This window comes from Schistocerca americana, chromosome 2 (assembly GCF_021461395.2).
Source record: "Schistocerca americana isolate TAMUIC-IGC-003095 chromosome 2, iqSchAmer2.1, whole genome shotgun sequence".
Taxonomy (NCBI): Eukaryota; Metazoa; Arthropoda; class Insecta; order Orthoptera; family Acrididae; genus Schistocerca; species Schistocerca americana.
Window position 1 is genome coordinate 712,494,168 of NC_060120.1, and position 25,274 is coordinate 712,519,441.

The 25,274-nt window shown below is 39.6% G+C and overlaps 1 protein-coding gene across 1 annotated transcript in view; it reads left to right on the top strand.

Moving 5' to 3' along the window:
* Positions 1 to 25,274, top strand: part of LOC124594369 (glyceraldehyde-3-phosphate dehydrogenase 2-like) — a 112,575-nt gene that overhangs the window by 57,069 nt on the left and 30,232 nt on the right. Inside the window, exons 3-4 of the mRNA XM_047132737.1 lie at positions 10,464 to 10,579; positions 15,464 to 15,718. Coding sequence (XP_046988693.1) covers positions 10,464 to 10,579; positions 15,464 to 15,718 — 371 coding nt within the window. The remainder of the gene's footprint in view (positions 1 to 10,463; positions 10,580 to 15,463; positions 15,719 to 25,274) is intronic.

Consider the following 25,274-nt stretch of genomic DNA (forward strand, 5'->3'; position numbering starts at 1 on the left):
CAAAAGTTCCCACTGAAGGGACACGATCCTGTGTTAATATGACACATGAAGGAGAGACTAGTGCGCTACCCACAGTGCCACATCAACACTGCAACAGTCAGTCTATAAACGTGTGCTGGCATTGTCAGGAGAGTTGTAACTGCTGTCCCAATGGATATGCAATATGAGTTAATATTGGCAATATGTCAGCAAAACAAAGTAATGAAGAAAGCTTCCAGGATGTGGACGGAGAATGAAGTTGTGCATTTAGTTTGTATGAGGAAAGGCCAGCGTTATGAAATGTACAGTTACTGGACTACAAGGTTGGTTGGTTGGTTTTTGGGGGAAGAGACCAAACAGCGAGGTCATCGGTCTCATCGGATTAGGGAAGGACAGGGAAGGAAGTCGGCCTTGCCCTTTCAGAGGAACCATCCCGGCATTTGCCTGGAGCGATGTAGGGAAATCACGGAAAACCTAAATCAGGATGGCCGGACGCGGAATTGAACCGTCGTCCTCCCGAATGCGAGTCCAGTGTGCTAACCACTGCGCCACCTCGCTCGGTGGACTACAAGAACTGAGATAAAAAGTGCAAGTTTGTTGGCTGAAATTTCTACAGTTTCTAAAATCTCCACTGGAGAAAATACCAGAATATCCTCAATTAAAGCAACCAGGCAAAGTAGTTTTATAACACACATTAATTAATGTAGAGAAACAAGTAAAGTTATGTGTGGAAGAAATCATTTTGGAAATCTGAAAATTGCCATTTAACAAGTAATACAGCTGTATGATTTTATATGCTATGGTATTTGTTGATTATACTATTATATTGGGTATTGAACACTTATTAAGAAATTTGAGTTGTTCCTCAAGTCAATACTAGTAAAAATATTGAAGTAGGTGTATGTCCGGAAATGCTTCATTTATCAGATATCCATTGTATTTAGTCCTTGAATATCTACGGGTGTAAAGATGAAATTGGTTTAATGTTATTTCATTGTGATTGTTAATTTACCAAATAAAGAGAATAAGCGTAGCTAATGCTAGAAATATTAGTGTCACAAGCAGTCTCACTTCAATAATGTAGATTCACAATTTTGGGTCCAATTATGAAGAGTATTTCTTCCACCTCTGTTGCTGTCATTCACATAAAACTTCGATATTGTAGTGGATTTTCCATCACAAGTTCTACAATCACATTCTTGTAAGCTCCAAAATCAACCGCTGTCTATTTCAATAAGAATATGGTTGTTTACATTTTTATTTACCACTAAAAGCATTAAAAGTGCAGGCTACGGCCCGTTGCTCTTCCATTGCAACACCTTCCTTCACACACAGAACTATGACAGAAAAATCTTGCATAGAGTGATGTTTCAGCCCTCACAGATGCTTTCATCCTGCTTTGTGTAAACACCTCCAACATCTAATCTTACAAGATTCTCACACACTTTCAGGAAGTACTCACAAGGAACAGTCAGACAACAACTACCACTGAAAATTCACCCTGTTATAAACTATTCTGCGAGTACTATCTTAGTGCACCGCTAAACTATCTGAGAACAAAAAACTCACATGTATCTCAGCCCTTAGAAAACACTACGGGATGCAAAGATATTGTGAGATAAAAGCAAAGACAAACTCCAAATATTCTTTGTAAGACCCAACCAATGAAGAAAAATCACCACAGGAATCACTGAGTCTATGATAAAAATAAATAAATTTGTCTGTTTACATATTTTCTGACACTCCCACTTTAAATGCATACTCAAGAGCTATGAGCACTTGTTCATATCTGCTGCTGTGAGACCCATTTCCTCTATTGAACAAGTTGATACCTCTTAAGGTATGCATTTTACAGCCTATGCTTATGAGACATTTTTTGTTGTTTTGGTCCATAGTACCCACTCCCATAATATGGAAAGCAAACAACTAGCAGTAGAAAAAATATATTTCATGGTGCTGAAGATGAACAACCACTCATAACTCTTAAGGTATGCATTTTGAACCCCAAGTTTGTTAGATATTTTTTCTCTTTTTGGTGTAAGGCACCTGAACCCAAAAGTTTGTAGAAGTATTTTTGAAATAACTTGTATGTGGGCCCTAGTACCAGTATCTTATTTTATTCACAAGAATGAGTGAAATGAAAAACTTGAATATATAATTAGATGGCACCAGTTACCAGTAAGTTCGTAAACATTGCACAAAGTGTTCAGAATATTCATTATGGAATGTGTCTTACCTGTGATTTGTTGTTAGCTCTCAGTAGCTATTCGTAGAATGCCCATCTTGCTGTAATCTGGTTTTATAACTAGTTTTTAACTGGTTTTATAACTATTTGTTAAATAATGTACACAACACAGCATTTAGTTAAACTTGATTGGGTTTCACATATATTATCACCCTTGAAAACATGACTGGTTCATTGATAAGACTTAATATAGAATGTTAATCACAGGTCAAGCTTGCAACAAACTCTGAAGCCTTCTGACATTGGCAATAGTTTTACAATGCTTTTTCACAAGCAAATTCTGACTGATGAATATCACAAAGTTGTTTTTGATTGCATAGTCACTGAAAGCAATAGATTTCCTGATAACTGATTGTATTAAAAGCTTTTCATGGTACTGAGACAAAAAAATTAATGTGAGAAGTGGGACATAGTTTGTTAGTGACTGCAGACTTTTATTGGCTGTGATTATGCAAACTGACATTGAGATGTTAACAGGGTGATGACTGAAGTGCAGGCTTTCATACATTCTCGTCTTTCATTCAAGTTGTGCCACAAATTTATTTTCTCCCTAATTCTATTGAGTACATCTTCATTAGTTAGACCATCTACCCATCTGATCTTCAGCAGCCTTCTGTAGCAACCTATTTCAAAATACTTGTCTAAAATTCTTGTCAAATTTCTTGTCTAAACTGTTTATCGCCCATGTTTCAATTCTATAATTCCTAATCTAATTCCCTCAGTATCAGTTGATTAAATTTCATTACATTTCATTACCCTGTTTTGTTTTTGATGTTAATCTTATGTCTTTGCTTAAAGGCAATATCCATTTCGTTCACTTGTTCTACCAAGTCTTTTGCTGTCTCAGCCGGAATTACAATGTCATCGGCAAACTTTGAGGTTTTTATTTCTTCTCCCTGAACTTATATTCCTTTACCAAATTTTTCCTTGATTTCCTGTACTGCTTGCCCAGTGTATAGATTGAGTAACATTGGGGAGAAGCTACTCCCTTCTCAACTGCTGCTTCCCTTTCATGCCCTTTGACTCATGCTCCCATCTGGTTTCTGTACAAGTTGTATGTAATCTTTCACTGCCTGCATTTTCCACCTGCTACCTCCAGAATTTCAAAGAGTATTCCAGTTGACATTGTCAAAAGCTTCCTCAAAATCTACGAAGGCTACAAACATAGATTTGCCTTTCCTTAACCTATCTTCTAAGAGAAGTTGTTGGGTCAGTATTGCCTTCTGTGTTCCTGCATTTCTCAAGAATCCAAACTGATCTTCCTAGAGGCTGACTTCAACCATTTTCTTCATTCTTTTGTAAATAATTTGGGATAGTATTTCACAACCATGATATATTAAACTGATAGTTTGGTAATGTTCACATCTGTCAGCCCCTCTATATTCCATCCACCTTTAAGTTTTCCCTTCTTTGCTTAGTACTGGTTTTCCATCTGAGCTTTTGATATTCATCCAACTGCTTCTCTTTTCTCCAAAGACTTCTGTAATTTACCTGTAGGTGGTATCTACACTATGTGATGAAAAGTATCTGGACACCTGGCTGAAAATTACTTAAAAGTTCGTGGCACCGTCCATCAGTAATTCTGGAATTCAGTATGGTGTTGGCCCACCCTTAACCTTGATGACAGCTTCCACTCTCGAAGGTATACGTTCATTCAGGTGCTGGAAGGTTTCTTGGGGAATGCCAGCCCATTCTTCACAGAGTGCTGCACTGAGGAGAGGTATCGATGTTGGTCGGTGGGGCCTGGCGCGAAGTCGGCATTCCAAAACATTCCAAAGGTGTTCTATGGATTCAGGTCAGGACTCTGTGCAAGAAAGTCCATTTCAGCAATGTTATTGTTGTGTAACCACTCCACCACAGGTCGTGCATTATGAACAGGTGCCTCGGTCGTGTTGAAAGATGCAATTGCCATCCTCGAATTGCTCTTAAAACAGTGGAAAGCCAGAAGGTGCTTAAAACATCAATGTAGGCCTGTGCTGCGATAGTGCCACACAAAACAAGGGGTGCAAGCCCCCTCCATGAAAAACATGACAACACCATAACACAACCGCCTCTGAATTTTACTGTTGGCGCTACACACACTGGCAGATGATGTTCACCGGGCATTTGCCATACCCACACCCTGACATCGGATCGGTACATTGTGTACTGTGATTCGTCACTCCACGCGACGTTTTTCCATTGTTCAATCATCCAATGTTCAGGCTCCTTACACCAAGCGAGGCGTCGTTTGGTATTTACTGGCATGATGTGTAGCTTATGAGCAGCCACTCGACCATGAAATCCAAGTTTTCTCACCTCCTGCCTGACTGTCGTACTACTTGCAGCGGATCCTGACACAGTTTGGAATTCCTGTGTGATGGTCTGGATACACGTCTGCCTATTACACATTGCGACCCTCTTCAGCTCATGGAAGTCAATGTCAACAGACGCTCTTGTGACGTACGTGTTCCTTCATGTTTCCACTTCACTGTCACATTGGAAACTGTGGACCTAGGAATGTTTAGTAGTGTGGAAATCTCATGTACAGACATATGACACAATTGACACCCATCACCTGACCACGTTTGAAGTCCGTGAGTTCCACGGAGCACACCCTTCTGCTCTCCCACAATGTCTAATGACTACTGAGATTGCTGAAATGGAGTACCTGGCAGTAGGTGGCAGCACAATGGACCTAATATGAAAATTGTATGTTTTATGGGGTGTCCGGATACTTATGATCACATCAGACTTTCTGTGCAAGCACATGTGGTTGCCTGCCAAGACCGTCTCCACAGCCTTGAAGCTGATCCGGAATTTTCAGATAACTTTATCACGTTAGACGAAACCTGGGTGTTTCAGTACGACAGAGACAAAGCGCATGAGTGCTGAATGGCACTCTGCAGCATCCCCATGTCCAAAAAAGGCTCGCATGAGCAAATCGAAGGTGAAAGCCATGCTGATTGTGTTTTTTGATGTCAGGGGTTTGAGTCCCAACACCAAACTGTCAACGGAGCTTTTTTATTGCGAAGTGCTCAAGAGACTGAAAGCCAGGGTCCATTCCGAGAGGCCAGCCATTGCCAATGATTGGAAGCTGTATCATGTCAACGCACAGAGTCACACCTGCTTCACGGTGGCCAGCTGCCTGGCCAAGAGAGGTATTTCAACGACTCTGCATCCCCCCTACAGTCTCACTGTGGCCCCGCCAGACTTTTTTTTGTTCCCTATACCACAAACTTCCCTGAAAGGACACTGTCTGGGCCCCTGGGGGAGGTCCAAGCCACCGCAATGAGGGCTTTGAAGGCCGTCCTGAGCATTTGAAGCATGGAAATCTCACATGCAGCAGGTTGTTGACTCTGAAGGGTCATACATTGAAGAGTACTAAGTGGTTGTAGCAATATCTACAATAAATTTTGATTCACAAGCTCAGTCTCATTACTTTTTATGGAAACCATGTGTGCTTCTATATCCTGTAGTTATTCTTGCTTTCCTGTAAATCTCATATTTTATAGTCATTCTCGCTGTCCTTTAAATCTCATTTTTTAGACTTTTTAATTCCCTTTTGCCTGTTTTATTTGCTGCGTTGTTGTATATTCTTCTTTCATTCATGAAATTCACCTGTGATATCCAAGGATTTCTACCAGATGTTGTCTTTTTACCAATTTGATCCTCTGCTGCCTTCACTATTTCATCTCTCAAAGGTACCCATTCTTTTTCTACTGTATTCCTTTATCATGTTTCAGCCTATTGTTGCCTAATGCTTCCTCTGAATCTCTCAACAATCTCTCATTACTTCAAACTTAACCAGGTCACATCTAAAATAACCTACATCTTTGGAATTTCTTTTGTTTTAGTCTCAAGCTCACAGCCAATAAATTGTGGTCAGAGTCCAAATTTGCCCCTGTAAAGTGTTGCAGTTTAAAATCTAGTTCCAAAATCAGTCTTATCATTATGTAATCAGTCCAAAACCTTCAAGGTCTCTAGCATATATACAACCTTTTTTCATGATTCGTAAACCAAGGGTTGGCAACAGTTAATTATGCTCTGCGTAAAATTCTACCATGTGGCTACCTTTTTCATTGCCCAGCCCATATTCACCTATTGTTTTTCCTGCCCCTTCTTTTCCTACTATTGAACTCCAGTCCCTCATCACAATTAAATATTCCGCTCCCTTAATCATCTGAATAATTTCTGTATCCCACTGTACAATTTTTCAATCTCATCAACATCTCTAGAACTAGTTGGTGTATACTTGAACCACTAAGGTGGGTGTTGGCTTCATGTCTTCCTTGGCTGTGATAATGCATTCACTATATTGTTCATAGTAACTTACCCACATTCATGTTTTCTTATTCACTCACAGTGCCATGACTCGGTCCTTGATTAGAGAATTATTAGTCTTTAACAAAAGTATGGAGAAGTAGCATTTAAGCGCCATAGAGTGTTGTGTAAACAGTCGCTGGTCGGTAGCCACAAGTGTACGACAACCTACATGCCAATGGATTGTGCACCGAGGATATCCATGCTCAGCGGTAAGTAGTGTTGCACAACTGTAACCATGTAGCGAGTATGGTGATGTCACCAAACCAGGGCAAGTCCCTTGTTTTGGTAACATGGCTAGACATCAGGTTTTAGTGAAACAAATGGGCACTGGAGGCATATAATTAAGTCTTGATTGTAAGGCAAGGATCACTTGTTATTGCCAGAGATCGGTACCATGACACCACCAGAACAATGCTGGGCAGCGAGACAACTGTGCTCCACCAGAGTCATGGGTTCAAGACTGGGATGCAGCTGCTATCTGCACTAAGTCCTTCACAGAACTGCTGATCTGCTGTCCATGCCTGCCAACTTCGATGCTGAGAAGGACTCTGTACTATAACAACAGCTGCTAGCCGACTACTGCCCAAGGACATGAGTTGTACCCCATGCACAGATTCGTGTCCCAAAACAGTTGCATGAGAGGACTTTAGGGCCTATCACAGCAAAACATGATGTGATGCTGATGTTAATGCCCATGGTCTGCAAGAGGCTGCTAGCCTTAGTAGCACAAGGTGCCAGCCCATCAGCACCAAGTTGAAGCCACCACCAGTTGATTGGTCCCAAGCAGTCAGTGACGAGGGGCATGCCTGAGATCAATAACATTCTTTGTAGCTGTCGACAGTGTTTGCCCACAGACACCCTTGTCTCTGTCACCACCCCTCTGATACTGGACAGTGGTGTTAGGAGGGCTGTCATCACTGCAATTGGCAGCAGAGCAGGCCACCCCACACTGCGTCGTCTGACACACAGCCTGCAATATTGCTGTTGGGATGAGTAAAACTAGTTTTTTGCTATTATGTGGTGATAGTAATGTGGTCAAAGTTTAGAGGATGTCAATAAAATTCTTCTAGGTTTGTGACTGTATTGTCAAATTATCAGTATGTAAAACTACCGATGTTATGGTCACTGTTGCGTGTGACCTTCAGGGTGTTTTTGTTTACTGCTGAATGAGGAAACTTGGTTTCCTATATACCTGCAGACCTGGCTGTTATCTAATTCTGATAGGCCATTAAGAATGAAGGGAAGGGATGTTAGAAGTTCTTTATTGGTATTTCTATTATTTCTTTTCATTGGTGGAAACCCAGCGTTTTGATTGGTGGAAATCGACAAATGGCAAACTAAGGGATAGTTGTGACATGGCATTGTTTTCCTGCTTTTTAGAGCTGAGGCATGCCGGCACTCTACGTACCTGTGGCCAGTGCAGTCTCCCGTGTGCCTGTGTGTATTGCTTCATGTGAGCTGTCGTCCCGTAGCGGTGTTATTGCTGGCAGCCAAGATGTTGGAAGTCAGTACCAGTCTTATCTGTTCATGTTGGCAGGTTGCTTGGCTCTTTCTATTGCCTCTCTAATCGTCCTGATAGTAAGAGGCTGTTTCACCAGTATGTGAGCTTCATGAAAATCAATCTGTTTGCTTCCTGGTGTTCTGCCACTGCTGACTTGACGTGTTGTCTTAGTTGGATATATCTTTTCGTATTCAGATATCCATGTTCTGATGGGTTGCCCTGTCTCGCCTACATAGTGGCCGATTTCATTAACTCCAGCAGCATGTAGTTTGTCAACTGCATCTTTCGTGTTGCAAAGTGCTCAGCGGACAGTTTTGCCCACCTGTTCAGTGACACCTTGAACATACAGTAATAGAGCTATGTTTTTGGCTTCCTTCTGCCCTCCTCTATTGCAGTCATTCTTTGTCACCATAGTTTTATCTATTAGTTTCATTCCATAACCATTGGGTCGGTAGTTTTACAGATTGGCAGTTGGACAATGTGGTCACAAACCCAGAAGAATTTTATTGACTGTAACAATGGCTGCAGAAAACTAGGTTTATATCTGGGGGATGTAATACCACGGGGGTGACCTTTACAAAACCATAGGAGCTGGTTGACTTATCATGGTTTAAGGGGAATGCTAGAGATGAGTGTTTGGTGCCTATGTGTTGTACTCAGTGTAATTTGCTTGTGCACTCTGCTCCTTGTGCTGTATCAGTGGGAGTGATTTGCTTTGTATGTAATTGTTTTGGGTGCACAACTAAACTGTTTAGGGAGTCCAGGTGGCTCTTGATAGGCAGAATAAATGCGTTGATAGAGTACTCTGCAACGACCTGTTATGTCTTTGTTAATTTTGTTATTTCTCTGTTTTTGAGTCCTGAAAAAGAATTAAGTTCAAGGCAGAGGCAAAGTCAGAGACACAAGATGTCACCAGTGAGGAGGCTTTGCAGTCTTCAGTGAATGAGGTAGCTCAGCTGAGAGTCCTTGTTGAGATCTGAGGTTCTAGGGGTGAATCCGGCTGTTACTAACCTTGGTTTCTCCCTTCTCTGGCAGGGTGTCTGAGAACATGGTAGGGTTTGCAGATCACCTTGAGTCACTGGCTAACTTTCAGGGTTGGTAAGATAAGCAGCTGTTGCAGATTGTGAAGCTACATTTGATGGGGCAAGTGAAGGTGCACATAAATGTTATGTAATGCAGAGACTTTTGATCAATTGAGATTGGGGCTGGAACAACTGTACAGGTAGAAGAATAGTGCAGTTCTTTCAGAAACAGTTGGGTACTGTGTTCAGAAGGTATAATGAGAGTGGAGGATTTCACAGATAGGATGATAAAGTTTAATGTTAACACACAAGCTATTGCAGAGTGATGAGATGAAAAAAATTGTGCTGCAGGTGGCTGAGCAGTAAACACTCAATGCTTTGTAACAGGTTTGGCACCAGAGATGTCTAGGAGACTATGTACTGGGACACTTAAAGATCTCCATGCTGGGATTGGGTTAGTGCTGGAATACAAGGAAATTGATAGATCGACAGAGGTGAGGGGATCGAAGACATTTATTTGCATTGAATATAAAGCATTTTAATTGTGATTGAACAGGACATACATGGAATCACTGCTACCAGCCACAAAGGAGTGAATGGATTAGTGGAGATGGTCAGCAGTTTGATGAGAATGATAGTAGTGGAGGTGTAGCTCACTGACAAGGATGTAGGGATGGTGATAGAGGTGGTCTTGGGAGAAGCAACGTAACAGAGAACCCAATCATTAAATTAATTTTCTTACTACAACCAGCAATTCTGCCTTTTATAAATCATACAAAACAGGTGCACCTTTCCTCACAGACTCCAGCACCCATGTGTCACATGACTAGTCTATGCCCCTACCACCTGACTCCCCTTCATTCCTAGCTAGCAGTCTGGTTACCTCCCTCTGACAATCCATCCTCCTGCCTCCCTCTCCCTTGACCCATCATTCCAACACAATCCCCACACTGAATCCACCTGCCAAACTGTGATCACATTGATATGAATACTATGGCAGCACTTACATTTTACAAAACACATGGTACTTTTTATTACCTGGATATTCAAATTTTTATCTTCTTCTCAGAACAGTAACAACACAAAAACTCCATTTACCTGCTTCACAGATTGATGGAATATTGAAGGAAACTACATTGGGATGGCAGGAAAAAGCATCAAGTACATTATTGGCAAGAATGTATTGTATGTGAATTCAAAACTGGGACTGATGCCAGAAAAGAAAAAAGTCCATGAAAAGGGTTACATGAAATTTCTCTGTTGCTTCTGTGAGTGGTCCAGGAATACCTGCAAATAATTCTGTTATAATTTATGTCCCATTCACTGAAAAATTCTTTTGCAAGTACGTAATTATAAAACAAAAATTAGTAAAGAAATTGTATTCATGTATAACACATTACTTTTGTTGCAGGCCAAACTATAAAAGTTTCCAATGAGAAGGATCCCAAATCCATTCCGTGGGGTGCAAACAGTGTGGTATATGTAGTTGAAAGTACTGGTGTATTCACCACAATAGAGAAAGCTAGTGTAAGTTATCATTTTTAAAAAATGTTGAAAAAAATCTTGTCATACCTCTGTTATGTACTCTTGGGAACTTAATTTTCTTTCATTACATTTAGTCTTGTCATTCCATGCCAAGTGGCCTAGAGGTTACCACGTGAGCATCATGGATTTTGCTGAAATTTTATGTGAACATTTGCACATGTAAGTTTTAGTTTCTCCGATATAATACTTGCAAAGACATTGTTATTTTTTGACCCCATAACGCAGCTTTCAGTGGTGCACCTCTGAGTTTTCAGGAACTTTGAGATATAGTATCTCTGGCCATATATTCTTGAAACAAACAAAACTTAAGTCATCTTTTACAAATATTTGCACTCTTAAGCAAAAAAAAGGCAAAGTTGGCTGAAAAAATAGACACTTGAAGAAAAAAAATCCTGGAAGGATTGTGGAATGAATTTGAACTTTGCTCATAACTCACCAATACAAGGTCTTAAAAACAAAATTTCATTTCATAATGCTTTGTATTAGTTTATAAATTGAGAGCAAAGTTGACAATTTTTGTAAAAGCACCAAAAATAGGTATTTTTTAGCTCACTTTTATAACGAGTTTTCTGCAGACTCCTTTAACCCATTTTCATTAGAAAGATAGTTTTCTAATCTGCCTAAAAATTAGACGTGATCTTGCAATGTGAGCATATAAGGCCTTAAAAAGAATGAAAAGGTGGGGGTGCATTGAAAATGTGTCCATATTCCATTCGTTGGTACTAAAATTAAATCTGACTTATGTTCTACAATTGCTTAGTACTCTCTGGGAAAGGTAATATCAAACGTCCTGATGACTGGGAACTGAGTGGGAGTCGGAAGAACTTAATTTTTTTTTTTAAAAAAGTGTCTTAACTCATGACTCATCATGGCATATTTCAACCTGTTTTTCTACTATAACAACTACAGAATCAAACTGGTTATGGACTTCAAAATTTAACTGTGCATTACAAAAGCACTGGAGATCATGGTAGTAAAACTGTTGCATAGCAGCTGGAACACACGTTTATAAGTTGCATTCAAGTTGTACTCCATTGTCAGTTGTGTAGATTTTGCTGAATTTCATAGCTGTCTGCATGGTTTTTTATGTGCTAATTTAATTCTGGTCTAAAGTACAGTGTATTATGTGTTCACATAATTTGTGGTTATGTCGAAAATTAGTGTACTGATGAAAAGTTGTATAAATGTGTTATGATCAATGGTTGCTTAACTACTGCTAGTTTCTTTTAAAGTGGGAAGACCAGAATACCCACTCCCATATGACTGATGTCTGATAGCTGTGCAACGGCAGCCATAGGTGGGTATTTTGCCACAGGTTCCTAAATGTGATGATACATTATTGTCAGTGTCAGAGGCCAATTTCTTATAGGAGCTCAGGCTCATATTTCATTCAAGATACTTGAATTTGTTATGAATTTCATTAATTTGCTGCTGAATGCCATGAGGAAATCTGTGCTGCTAGCCAGATAATGTGGCTGAATATTGGAATAACTGCAATAATGTGCTGTTGTGGAACCCAGCTTTTGTCTGTCATTGATAGCAAGTAAAATGTATTTGCTGAGCTACGTATCTTCTTCACTACTGTCGTTAATTTTGTCTAGAAAAGATGACTCATCATTTGAAGCTCTGCTGACCCAACATTCGAAACTCTGCTGACCCAAATTGCTTCATCATCTGGCAAAAAAATGGTGATTTTTCTCTAGTTCCTGCTGGAGATGCCCATGTTCTATTTCTTCTTTGCCAATGAAAGTAAATTTCATGCAGTTTTCCCAGTTGATGAAACAGCAATTCAAGTCAGCAGAGTTTCAAATGATGCATCATCTTTTGTGGCCAAAATTAGTGACAGTAGTGAAGGAAATACCAGGTGATCAAAAAGTCACTATAAATTTGAAAACTTAATAAACCACGGAATAATGTAGATAGAGAGGTAAAAATTGACACACATGCTTGGAATGACATGGGGTTTTATTAGAACAAAAAAAAACAAAAGTTCACAAAATGTCTGACAGATGGAGCTGGACAGCAAAACTGGTACCGTGATGGGTGAGAGGTACGCCGATGTGTTACAGAATCGCATCATCCCCAGCCTGGCTGATAAACACCTGCTGGAATGTACAATGTTTATGCAGGATGGCACTCGACCCCACATTGCTAGACGCGTGAAAGATCTCTTGCGCTCTTCGTTTGGTGATGATCGTGTGCTTGGCCGCCACTATCGTCATGCTTGGCCTCCCAGGTCCACAGACCTCAGTCCGTGCGATTATTGGCTTTGGGGTTACCTGAAGTCGCAAGTGTATCGTGATCGACCGACATCTCTAGGGACGCTGAAAGACAACATCCGACGCGAATGCCTCACCATAACTCCGGACATGCTTTACAGTGCTGTTCACAACATTATTCCTCGACTACAGCTATTGTTGAGGAATGATCGTGGACATATTGAGCATTTCCTGTAAAGAACACCATCTTTGCTTTGTCTTACTTTCTTATGCTAATTAGTACTATTTTGATCAGATGAAGTGCCATCTGTCGGACATTGTTTGAAAGTTCGTTTTTTTGTTCTAATAAAACCCCATGTCATTCCAAGCATGTGTGTCAATTTGTACCTCTCTATCTACATTATTCCGTGATTTATTCAGTTTTCAAATTCATACTGACTTTTTGATCACCCGGTACATTGTCAAACCTCCCCCCCCCCCCCCCCCCCTCCCCCCCCCTAAGGACAGTATGCTGCTTGCGCTTATGAAAAAGAGTAGTGGATTGGGAATATTTCTGAGACTTTGCTGAGCAGAAGGATGCTTTAATAAGCTTTATGCACCCACGTGGCCCACTAAATTCATTTACTTGGCCATCAAGGAGTGACAAGTGCTGGGTTCTGGAACAGCATGTTATTGCAGTTATTCCAGCACCATAAGTGACATCCTGTGGTTGGCAGTATAGTTTATCTTGTGACATTCCACAGCAGATTAATGAAACCTGTAAAAAATACAAAAGAGACATCTCCTGGTTTTGGCCTATGACCCTTTAATGTGTCACCAGACTTGCAAACTTGTGGCAAAGAATATTCTCTACAGCATGAATCCTTTCCAAAAAAATTCTCTATTGCATGAATTTTTCCAAAAAATGGCAGGCAGACTGCTATGAAATTCACCAAAATTTATGCAGTTGACAATTGTGTAAAACTAGAAGGCAGTTTTTACAATGGTGTTGCAGCTGCTATACAACAATTTTACTACCATGATCTCCAGTGCATTTTTAATGCACAGTTAAATTTTGAAGTCTGTAACCAGTTTGATTCTGTAGTTATTATAGCAGAAAAACAGGTTGAAATATGCAATGATGAGTCATGACAAAAGACAATTTTCTATTAAGTTCTTCTGAGTCCACCTCAGTTCCTAGTTATAAGGACGTTTGATATAACCTTTCCCAGAGGGTACTAAACAGTTGTAGAACATAATAAAAGTCGGATTTAATTTGAGTGCCAATGAACAGAACATGGACACATTTTCAATGCACCTCCACCTTTTCATTCTTTTCTGGGTCTTATATGCTCACATTGCAAGACCAGATCTAGTTTTTAGGTGGATTAAAAAATTGTCTTCTTAATGAAAATGGGTTAAAGGAGTCTGCAGATAACTCATTATAAAAGTGAGATAAAAAAAATACCTATTTTTGGTGTTTTTACAAAAATGGTCAACTTTGCTCTGTTTGTAAACTAATACAAAGCAGTAGAAAATGAAATTTTGTTTCTAAGACCTTGTATTGGTAAGCTATGTGCAAAATCAGAGGTTCCTTCCGCAATCCTTTCAGGGATATAAACAGCTAAAGGGATATAAACAGCTAAACCTCACATTTTTTTCAAGTGTCTATTTTTTTTTTTTTTTTTTTAAGCCAACTTCACTTCAAATATCAAATTATCTACTTGAAAATTGCTTAAGAAATCTATTTTTGCTTAAGAATGCAAAAAGTTGGGAATGATGGCCAGGTTTTTTTATATACAAAATATTGCCACAGAAATATGTCTCAAAGTTGCTGAAAACTCAAGGGTGTAACATTGAAAGCTGCACTTAAAGAGTTCAAACAAATGGGACTATCTCTGCAATTATTATATTATCAAAGTAAAACATTGCCTATGCTCATTGGAAAAACAAAATTTCAGAAAGATCTTTGACAGTCATGTTGGAACTTCTTCTGAAATACACGACTTGGCACGGGATAGCCATCTGTATGACGTTTAATCTGTAACCATATCATCTAACAAACTGACATTAAATTCTCTTTTTGATGACTTTCAATTTTATGCCATTGATTTGGAAGCTGGAAATAGTACAACCTCTAGTTTTAATCAACACAGAATCATTAGCAGAATACCAGAAACCATCTCAATTATAGAGATTCTCTCCCCTTACAAGCTTTTCAAAAATCTAATTGTAATATTAAAAGAAGTTACGGGTGGCTAATTTTATGTCCTATAAGAACTCAGGTGTAGAGAGCTCTAATAATAGCCTCACAATCTTGAAGGTAACTGTGAAAGTCCAGTCATTTAAAAAGCAACAACTGTGTCTTGTCTCCAAAGGATCCAGATTTAAATAATTTCAAGTTTTCATTTTAACTTTAATGTGTTTCTCATCATGTGTAACTCTGTATTGTTATATTTCTGTCATACTCTTATTATCAGTCTCATTCTTTTTGTTTAGAGGCATCATTTATCTTTTCTGTAGTCAGTTTGAAATTTTTCAATGTGTGTAATTTGTGAAATATGTCACTCTCTCTCTTTGTGTTTAACATATTTAATGGCCCAGAAGCCATTGAAGTCCCTACAAAATAAATGTAAGTAATATTTCTATATTTTCTGGACTTATGTAGCTTCACCTGGAAGGAGGCGCTAAGAAGGTCGTAATCTCTGCTCCCAGTGCGGATGCACCAATGTTTGTGTGTGGTGTCAATTTGGATATGTACGATAGCAGTATGAACGTAGTGTCAAATGCTTCGTGCACTACAAATTGCCTTGCTCCTTTAGCAAAGGTTGTCCATGACAATTTTGAAATTATAGAAGGTCTGATGACAACAGTTCATGCCACCACAGCAACACAGAAGACAGTTGATGGACCATCGGGAAAGGTAAGTAGAAAGAAAAATTCGGCTTATTCTTTTTCCATTATGTGTGCTATGTATGGTCACATGGATGATGATAGTAGTAATGATTGTCAACAAATGTGGTTAGTATTAACAATAACAAAATACAGAAAGGCTATTTTGACGGGATCTGGGTAAAATAAGCACGTTATCAAAAATTACGAGATATATGTTTGGAGAGTTTTTATTTCTCCTTTGGAAGGAAATATGATCTGATACATAATGTAATTATTGTCAAACTTCACACAATGTTTTTCATAGTTTCAAGACACATTCTTGCAAAAAAGGATTGCATTTGGTTTGCATTATGAGTGGTATTTAAAGTGAAGTTTCTCTTCGTCAGATGTAAAACCTTTGGCTTTGCATATATTTGCTTAAGATGTTTCTGTTACGAATTTGGTATGTGACAGAAAGATAGGTGTTTGTGAGAGACATAGCAAAAGCTATTGCTAAACAGATGATTGCACAAAAATAACTGTCTAGTAAATAGTACAGATCCCATTTCACTTACTTCAATTAAATTTAAAAAATGCTAGTTACCGTATATACTCGAATAATCCGCGCATGTTTTTTCCCCGAATTTTAGGGCGAAAAACTGGGGTGTGCGGATTATTTGAAACATTGTTGGTACTGCTCCGCCACCAACAATACATCCCATTATACTATTGCATTGTTGCGGCCTCGGCCTGTGACGCATCAGTAGCACATTAGGAGTGAAGTATTAACGTCTTCAAACTTGTTAATTATGGCTACAAGTTCTCATTATCATTCGTACACTGCTAAAGACAAAGTGAAAATTATTGAAGAAGCCGAGAATATTGGAAACCCTGCAGCAGGAAGAAAGTACGATGTGAGTGAGAGTTGTATTCGTGACTGGCGAAAAAATAAAATGCAGCTTCAAGAAGCTAAAAGTAATCGCCGGGCATTTCGCGGCCAAAAAGCGAAGCATCCGGACCTCGAGAAAAGGCTCTGCGATTATGTAGATGAGAAGCGACAATACGGATGCGCGGTGACCAGTGAAATGTGCCAACTTAAAGCATTGTCTCTAGCCAAAGAACTAGGCATTACCAGTTTCAAAGCTAGCCGGGGCTGGCTATCGAGATTTTTCAACCGAAATGGTTTAGGATTTCGGAGGAAAACTACTATCGCTCAACGGCTTCCAGGCGATAACGAGGAAAAAATAGTGAATTTTCATCGTTATGTGATAAATCTGCGCCGTAAACAGCCCTATATATTATCGCAAATTGGTAATGCGGATCAAACGCAAGTCTATTTTGAGATGGCGCTCGACAGCACAGTGAACAGGAAAGGAGAATGCAGCATCATGATACGAACTGGCGGCAGTGAGAAACAAAGATGTACAGTGATGTGTGTAACTGGTGATGGACGAAATCTACCACCTTACGTGATATTTAAAAGGAAAACTATACCGAAAATATCAGTAAAAGGCATACCGGTATTAGTGAGAGCAAATCCGAAAGGGTGGATGGACAATGAACTTATGATTGATAGGGTGACATGCGTTACTGAATTTACGCAACACTGGGGTGTGCGGAGTATTCAAGTATATACGGTAATTATAATTAATCATAGTCATTAGCTATATTTGTTGCAGAAAGCATGTTAACAAAATTTGAATTGGAAGATTGATGTATTTTACACCATAGTGCCTCTGAGTTATAAGGTTAATTATGAGAGTGAATTAATTTTTTTTACTACAATCAGTGCAAGCTTAATTTCAATATAAACAATAAACATACCCTAATTTTGTGCAACAAGCACTGTAAGTTAGGAAAAGTTTAACAGCTAGGTGTTTGCAGAAGAATGTCTTGCAGGTTTAAAATAATTTCATTATTGTGCTGTAGTAATAAATCAATAACAACTTAAAAGAAATCGATATCTGTAGACCTACAGAAAATTAAGCAAGACATTGTTTACACTTATTTACTGACAATCTGGCGGGCTGGCTCTCAGTATCATAATAATAACTTTCTCACTGTGCTCAATTGCATACAAATGTAAATGCAGCATATCAAACAGGTATAATAACATGGACCATGACACTTAAGCAAGTAGCTGTGTTTTGCTATGGAAGGAGGGTGGTAATGCTTGTGATAAATCACAATCTGATGTTTAGTTACAGGAATGAAGTTCGGGAGTCTCTTATGTGTATCCTGTAGTGGTGATTGGGAAAATTGCCATGATGGAAGTGTGTCTTTGACAATCATTTTTCTTCATATACATTGTCTTCATGACATAGAATATCCTGTATCCCTTTTACTTTCAGATACCCATCAAAATGATAACAGTAGTCTCACCCCCCCCCCCCCCCCCCCCCCATCCCATGGACCTTCCGTTGGTGGGGAGGATTGCATGCGTCAGCGATACAGATAGCCATACCGTAGGTCCAACCACAACGGAGGGGTATCTGTTGAGAGGCCAGACAAACGTGTGGTTCCTGAAGAGGGGCAGCAGCCTTTTCAGTAGTTGCAGGGGCAACAGTCTGGATGATTGACTGATCTGCCCTTGTAACACTAACCAAAACGGCCTTACTGTGCTGGTACTGCGAACGGCTGAAAGCAAGGGGAAACTACGGCCGTAATTTTTCCCGAGGGCATGCAGCTTTACTGTATGATTAAATGATGATGGCGTCCTCTTGGGTAAAATATTCCAGAGGTAAAATAGTCCCCCATTCAGATCTCTGGGCGGGGACTACTCAAGAGGACATCGTTATCAGGAGAAAGAAAACTGGCGTTCTACGGATCGGAGCGTGGAATGTCAGATCCCTTAATCGAGCAGGTAGGTAAGAAAATTTAAAAAGGGAAATGGATAGGTTAAAGTTAGATATAGTGGGAATGAGTGAAGTTCAGTGGCAGGAGGAACAAGACTTTTGGTCAAGTGAATACAGGGTTATAAATACAAAATCAAATAGGGTAATGCAGGAATAGATTTAATAATGAATAAGAATATAGGAGTGTGGGTAAGCTACTACAAACAGCATAGTGAACGCATTATTGTGGTCAAGATAGACACGAAGTCCATGCCTACTACAATAGTACAAGTTTATATGCCAACTAGCTCTGCAGATGACGAAGAAATCGATGAAATGTATGATAAGATAAAAGAAATTATTCAGGTAGTGAAGGGAGATGAAAATTTAAGTCATGGGTGACTGGATTTCGAGAGTAGGAAAAGGGAGAGAAGGAAACATAGTAAGTGAATATGGATTGGGGGTAAGAAATAAAAGAGGAAGCCGTCTGGTAGAATTTTGCACAGAGCACAACATAATCATAACTAACACGTGGTTCACGAATCATAAAAGAAGGTTTTATACATGGAAGAATCCTGGAGATACTAGAAGGTATCAGATAGATTATATAATGGTAAGACAGAGATTTAGGAACCAGGTTTTAAATTGTAAGACATTTCCAGGGGCAGATGTGGATTCTGACCACAATCTATTGGTTATGAACTGTAGATTAAAACTGAAGAAACTGCAAAAAGGTGGCAATTTAAGGAGATGGGACCTGAATAAACTGAAAGAACCAGAGGTTGTACAGAGTTTCAGGGAGAGCATAAGGGAAAAATTTACAGGAATGGGGGAAAGAAATAGAGTAGAAGAAGAGTGGGTAGCTCTGAGGGTTGAAGGAGTGAAGACAGCAGAGGATCAAGTACGTAAAAAGACGAGGGCTAGTAGAAATCCTTGGGTAACAGAAGAAATATTGAATTTAATTGATGAAAGGAGAAAATATAAAAATGCAGTACATGAAGCAGGCAAAAAGTGATACAAACGTCTCAAAAATGAGATTGACAGGAAGTGCAAAATGGCTAAGCAGGGATGGCTAGAGGACAAATGTAAGGATGTAGAGTCTTATCTCACTACGGGTAAGATAGATACTGCTTACAGGAAAATTAAAGAGACCTTTGGAGAAAAAAGAGCCACTTGTATGAATATCAAGAGCACAGATGGAAACCCCTTTCTAAGCAAAGAAGGGAAAGCAGAAAGGTGGAATGAGTGTATAGAGGGTCTATACAAGAGCGATGTACTTGAGGACAATATTATGGAAATGGAAGAGGATGTAGATGAAGATGAAATGGGAGATATAATACTGCGTGAAGAGTTTGACAGAGCACTGAAAGACCTGTGTCGAAACAATGCCCCCGGAGTAGACAACATTCCATTAGAACTACTGACGGCCTTGGGAGAGCCAGACCTGACAAAACTCTACCATCTGGTGAGCAAGATGTATGAGACAGGCGAAATATGCTCAGACTTCAAGAAGAATATAATAATTCCAATCCCAAAGAAAGCAGGCGTTGACAAATGTGAAAATTACCAAACTATCAGTTTAATAAGTCACAGCTGCAAAATACTAATGCAAATTCTTTACAGATGAATGGAAAAACTGGTAGAAGCCGACCTCGGGGAAGATCAGTTTGGATTCCGTAGAAATGTTGGAACACGTGAGGCAATACTGACCCTACGACTTATCTTAGAAAATAGTTTAAGGAAAGGCAAACCTACTTTTCTCACATTTGTAGTCTTAGAGAAAGCTTTTGACAATGTTGACTGGAATACTCTCTTTCAAATTCTGAAGGTGGCAGGGGTAAAATACAGGGAGCAAAAGGCTATTTACAATTTGTACAGAAACCAAATGGCAGTTATGAGTCGAGGGGCATGAAAGGGAAGTAGTGGTTGGGAAGGGAGTGAGACAGGGTTGTAGCATCTCCCCGATGTTATTCAATCTGTATATTGAGCAAGCAGTAAAGGAAACAAAAGAAAAATTCGGAGTAGGTATTAAAATCCACGGAGAAGAAATAAAAACTTTGAGGTTTGCCGATGACATTGTAATTCTGTCAGAGACAGCAAAGGACTTGGAAGAGCAGTTGAACGGAATGGACAGTGTCTTGAAAGGAGGCTATAAGATGAACATCAACAAAAGCAAAATGAGGATAATGGAATTTAGTCGAATTAAGTTCGGTGATGCTGAGGGAATCACATTAGGAAATGAAACACATAAAGTAGTAAAGGAGTTTTGCTATTTGGGGAGCAAAATAACTGATGATGGTTGAAGTAGAGAGGGTATAAAATGTAGACTGGCAATGGTAAGGAAAGCGTTTCTGAAGAAGAGAAATTTGTTAACATCGAGTATAGATTTAAGTGTCTGGAAGTCGTTTCTGAAAGTATTTGTATGGAGTGTAGCCATGTATGGAAGTGAAACATGGACGATAAATAATTTGAGCAAGAAGAGAATAGAAGCTTTTGAAATGTGGTGCTACAGAAGAATGCTGAAGATTAGATGGGTAGATCACATAACTAATGAGGACGTATTGAATAGAATTGGGGAGAAAAGGAGTTTGTGGTGCAACTTGACAAGAAGAAGGGACCGGTTGGTAGGACATGTTCTGAGGCATCAAGGGATCACAAATTTAGCATTGGAGGGCAGCGTGGAGGGTAAAAATTGTAAAGGGAGACCAAGTGATGAATACACTAAGCAGATTCAAAAGGATGTAGGTTGTCGTAAGTACTGGGAGATGAAGAAGCTTGCACAGAATATAGTAGCATGGAGAGCTGCATCAAACCAGTCTCAGGACTGAAGACCACCACAACAACAACAACAACAACAACAACAACAACAGTCTTACATATTGAGAGAGGAATAGATTAAAAATTTCTGTTGACCAATGTTGAAGGTAGTTTTACATTGACATTCTTTTATTTTTTATGATTTGACATGTTCCTTCTCAGGCAAGCTTTATTAATAAAGTTGGACATACTTGTGCTGTAACTAAACAACCATTGCTGTACTAGATACTAATAACATGAAAGAAATATAAGTGGATGCACTTTCTTTTTTGGATGTCTTGTAGATAGTTTGCAGGTCATCTCCCACGCATTGTCTGTAGGGATGGGTTTCTTATCATACTGACTGAAGTACTTTTCACCATTTTAATTCATGAATAATATAATTTTTAATACAAATCTTATCTGAAGAACTGAACTTCTGAGTACGTCAAAAACATATTATTGGCTAAAACCTCATACAGTCTGAGCTGCAGTTGCTGCACTTCGTGCTTATTTATAACCTAGCTGTTTGCGCCAGAACTTCTTGAAGAATACAGCTCTTTAATTACTATAGTATCCTAGTTAAAACATAAGTGTCAGCAAAAGTATACATTTTTCGGAAACTTCTGTTTCAGTGGTACAGAAGGATAGTATTAAATCAATTTCAAATTTCTATTTGAAGTTTTGAAATTCTAAAATTTCTTTTGTAAACAATATTTTTGAAAGAAATATTTTTTGATTAAAATAAGTTACTCTTCCATCAGTTCATACCAAAATATTTCCATTAAAGTATGTGACAGTGTATCTTCTATTTCCAACATGATTCTTCTGGAAAACCTGGAAATCTCAGGGAATTCTGCATTTGTAATCTATTATTGAGATTGAACTTTTGAGTTTTACAGATCAAAAATTTTAAAATATTTAATATCTCTGTGTGTAAATTATATAAACATTATTCTGAATAAATTATCAATGTTTAAAGCCTGTGACCAAACGACTGCTGGTGGCTCGTATATAGCTCAGCTGAGAGGACAGAAAAGTCATTGCGGTATGCTGCCCCCATCTCAATCTGGTTCCTGCCTCTTCCTTTCACCTTTAATTTACCAGGAGCTTCTTGACACCACCCTCCTCCTCAACACCCATAATTCTCAAAATTTTTTTTCCCAAGTTTTAGCAGCCACTCTGAATTACTTGTTTGCAGAAATTCTGCCTTTTCAGAGCCACAAGGGCTGAACAATGCATCAACAAACAGGCAGGCAAAAAAGATAAAGAAAACAATTGTCACTTGTTCAGGCATGAGTTGTATACAATTAGGAAAAGGTGTTTTCCTTCTGTCTGATAAGACCTAAATAAGTTTTGAAATTCAGACCTCATTCTGTGAACTTAAAAGCACTTCTAGATGTCCCTTCAACTGTCAAACTCGTGTCTCATTTTAGACATTGGCAGAAGTTTCAAAAGTTCCTGTGCATCTGTAGTGTGTAAGCATTCTCTGCACTGTTTATTGCTTTTATAGTTCGTTATTGCTTGCTGCAGTCTGCCTAGTCGGAAAACTAGGCATCAGACATTCATAGGTAGCCAATTTTTTTTGAAGGTACAAAGTTACTCCTAAGGAACATACTACGATAATTGAAGTTATGGCTCCAAGCCTACAATGCAAGCCTTATCTCATTTCCCACACTGTTCCTACAGTGAAAGCCTTATCTCACCTCCCACACTTCTGTAATTCATTCTCTTCCAAAATATTCTAAAAACAGTGACAAAGTTGTAATACATGAACATTTTTGTTCCAAACAACTGGTTTATTCCACTTTGAATTAAAATAACATATCCATACTTTTTCTGAGCACACTCACACTACAATTAAAACTCCCCCGATACAGAACTAGTCTTGAGCTTTGAAACTCTAAATGATCACCATGCGCCAATCTGTACATCTTAGAATGTGAGACATCCCCATCAGCAGTGTTCTTGTGCTGTAGCAAAGAAGCGTAAGGATAGATTCAATCCTTAAAGTATAGGCTCAATATCTGTACCAAATATACCAAATTGCAAATATACAATTATAATAGTGTATGGGTGGCACGAGAGATGAACACTGTTGGGTGGAGTGTGCAGAGACTAGATTGCCAACAGGTGCAGTGTCGCCGAAAGCTATATGTGTTTACTTTTTAATTGTGCCTTTCTGCAACTTGATACATATTCTTTACGGTAAGTAGGAATCTGTCTTCCTACATGGTTGATATTCCTACCTGGAGTTTCCATAATTTGATTTTTTCCGATCAGCTTTCTTGCATCTTAAACCCTGTGAAGTTTTCCATTGTCACTTGTCTCTATAGCATTACTCTTCTGTGTCCACTCTTTCTCTTCCTTCCCATGTTTATTCACCGCCATCCAAACTGCTTCTACTTCCAAGCCACACAGTATCAATGCTTATCTGGCAGATTTTTGATGCATCATCAAATGCCCCAGATTCTTTCCCCTGATAGTTATAATTGCATTTATTTCTATTGATCCCACTTCATCCCTCATCATGACGTACTTCAGAGTTTTTCTTTCCACACCTACCCGTGCCACATGAACTTTTGATCCTCAACCTAACCCATCCCTCCCTCTCACTCTCTTCGCTTATCGCGACACACTCACTCCCACGCCTCATCGTTCCTTTTCACCTATGTTTCTGTATGTTTTTAATGTATTTGTGCATATTTTTATGTACCTGTGCATATTTTTGTGTATCTATGTGTGTTTCTGCAAGACTTTGTGTATTTTTATGCATCCTTATGAATATAATAGAGGGAAACATTCCACGTGGGAAAATTATATCTAAAAACAAAGATGATGAGACTTACCAAACAAAAGCACTGGCAGGTCGATAGACACACAAACAAACACAAACATACACACAAAATTCGAGCTTTTGCAACCCCTGGTTGCTTCGTCAGGAAAGAGGAAAGGAGAGGGAAAGATTAAAGGATGTGGGTTTTAAGGGAGAGGATAAGGTGTCATTCCAATCCCGGGAGCGGAAAGACTTACCTTAGGGGGAAAAAAGGACAGGTATACACTCGCGCACACACACACATATCCATCCGCACATACACAGACACAAGCAGACATTTGTAAAGGCAAAGAGTTTGGGCAGAGATGTCAATCGAGGTGAAAGTAAAGAGGCAAAGATGTTGTTGAAAGACAGGTGAGGTATGAGTGGCGGCAACTTGAAATTAGCGGAGGTTGAGGCCTGGCGGATAACGAGAAGAGAGGATATACTGAAGAGCAAGTTCCCATCTCCGGAGTTCTGACAGGTTGGTGTTAGTGGGAAGTATCCAGATAACCCGGACGGTGTAACACTGTGCCAAGATGTGCTGGCCGTGCACCAAGGCATGTTTAGCCACAGGGTGATCCTCATTACCAACAAACACTGTCTGCCTGTGTCCATTCATGCGAATGGACAGTTTGTTGCTGGTCATTCCCACATAGAACGCTTCACTGTGTAGGCAGGTCAGTTGGTAAATCACGTGGGTGCTTTCACACGAGGCTCTGCCTTTGATCATGTACACCTTCCGGGTTACAGGACTGGAGTAGGTGGTGGTGGGAGGGTGCATGGGACAGGTTTTACACCAGGGGCGGTTACAAGGGTAGGAGCCAGAGGGTAGGGAAGGTGGTTTGGGGATTTCATAGGGATGAACTAAGAGGTTACGAAGGTTAGGTGGACGGCGGAGACACTCTTGGTGGAGTGGGGAGGATTTCATGATGGATGGATCTCATTTCAGGGCAGGGTTTGACGATGTCATATCCGTGCTGGAGAGCCACATTCAGAGTCTGATCCAGTCCCGGAAAGTACCCTGTCACAAGTGGGGCACTTTTGGGGTTCTTCTGTGGGAGGTTCTGGGTTTGAACGGATGAGGAAGTGGCTCTGGTTATTTGCTTCTGTACCAGGTCGGGAGGGTAGTTACGGGATGCGAAAGCTGTTTTCAGGTT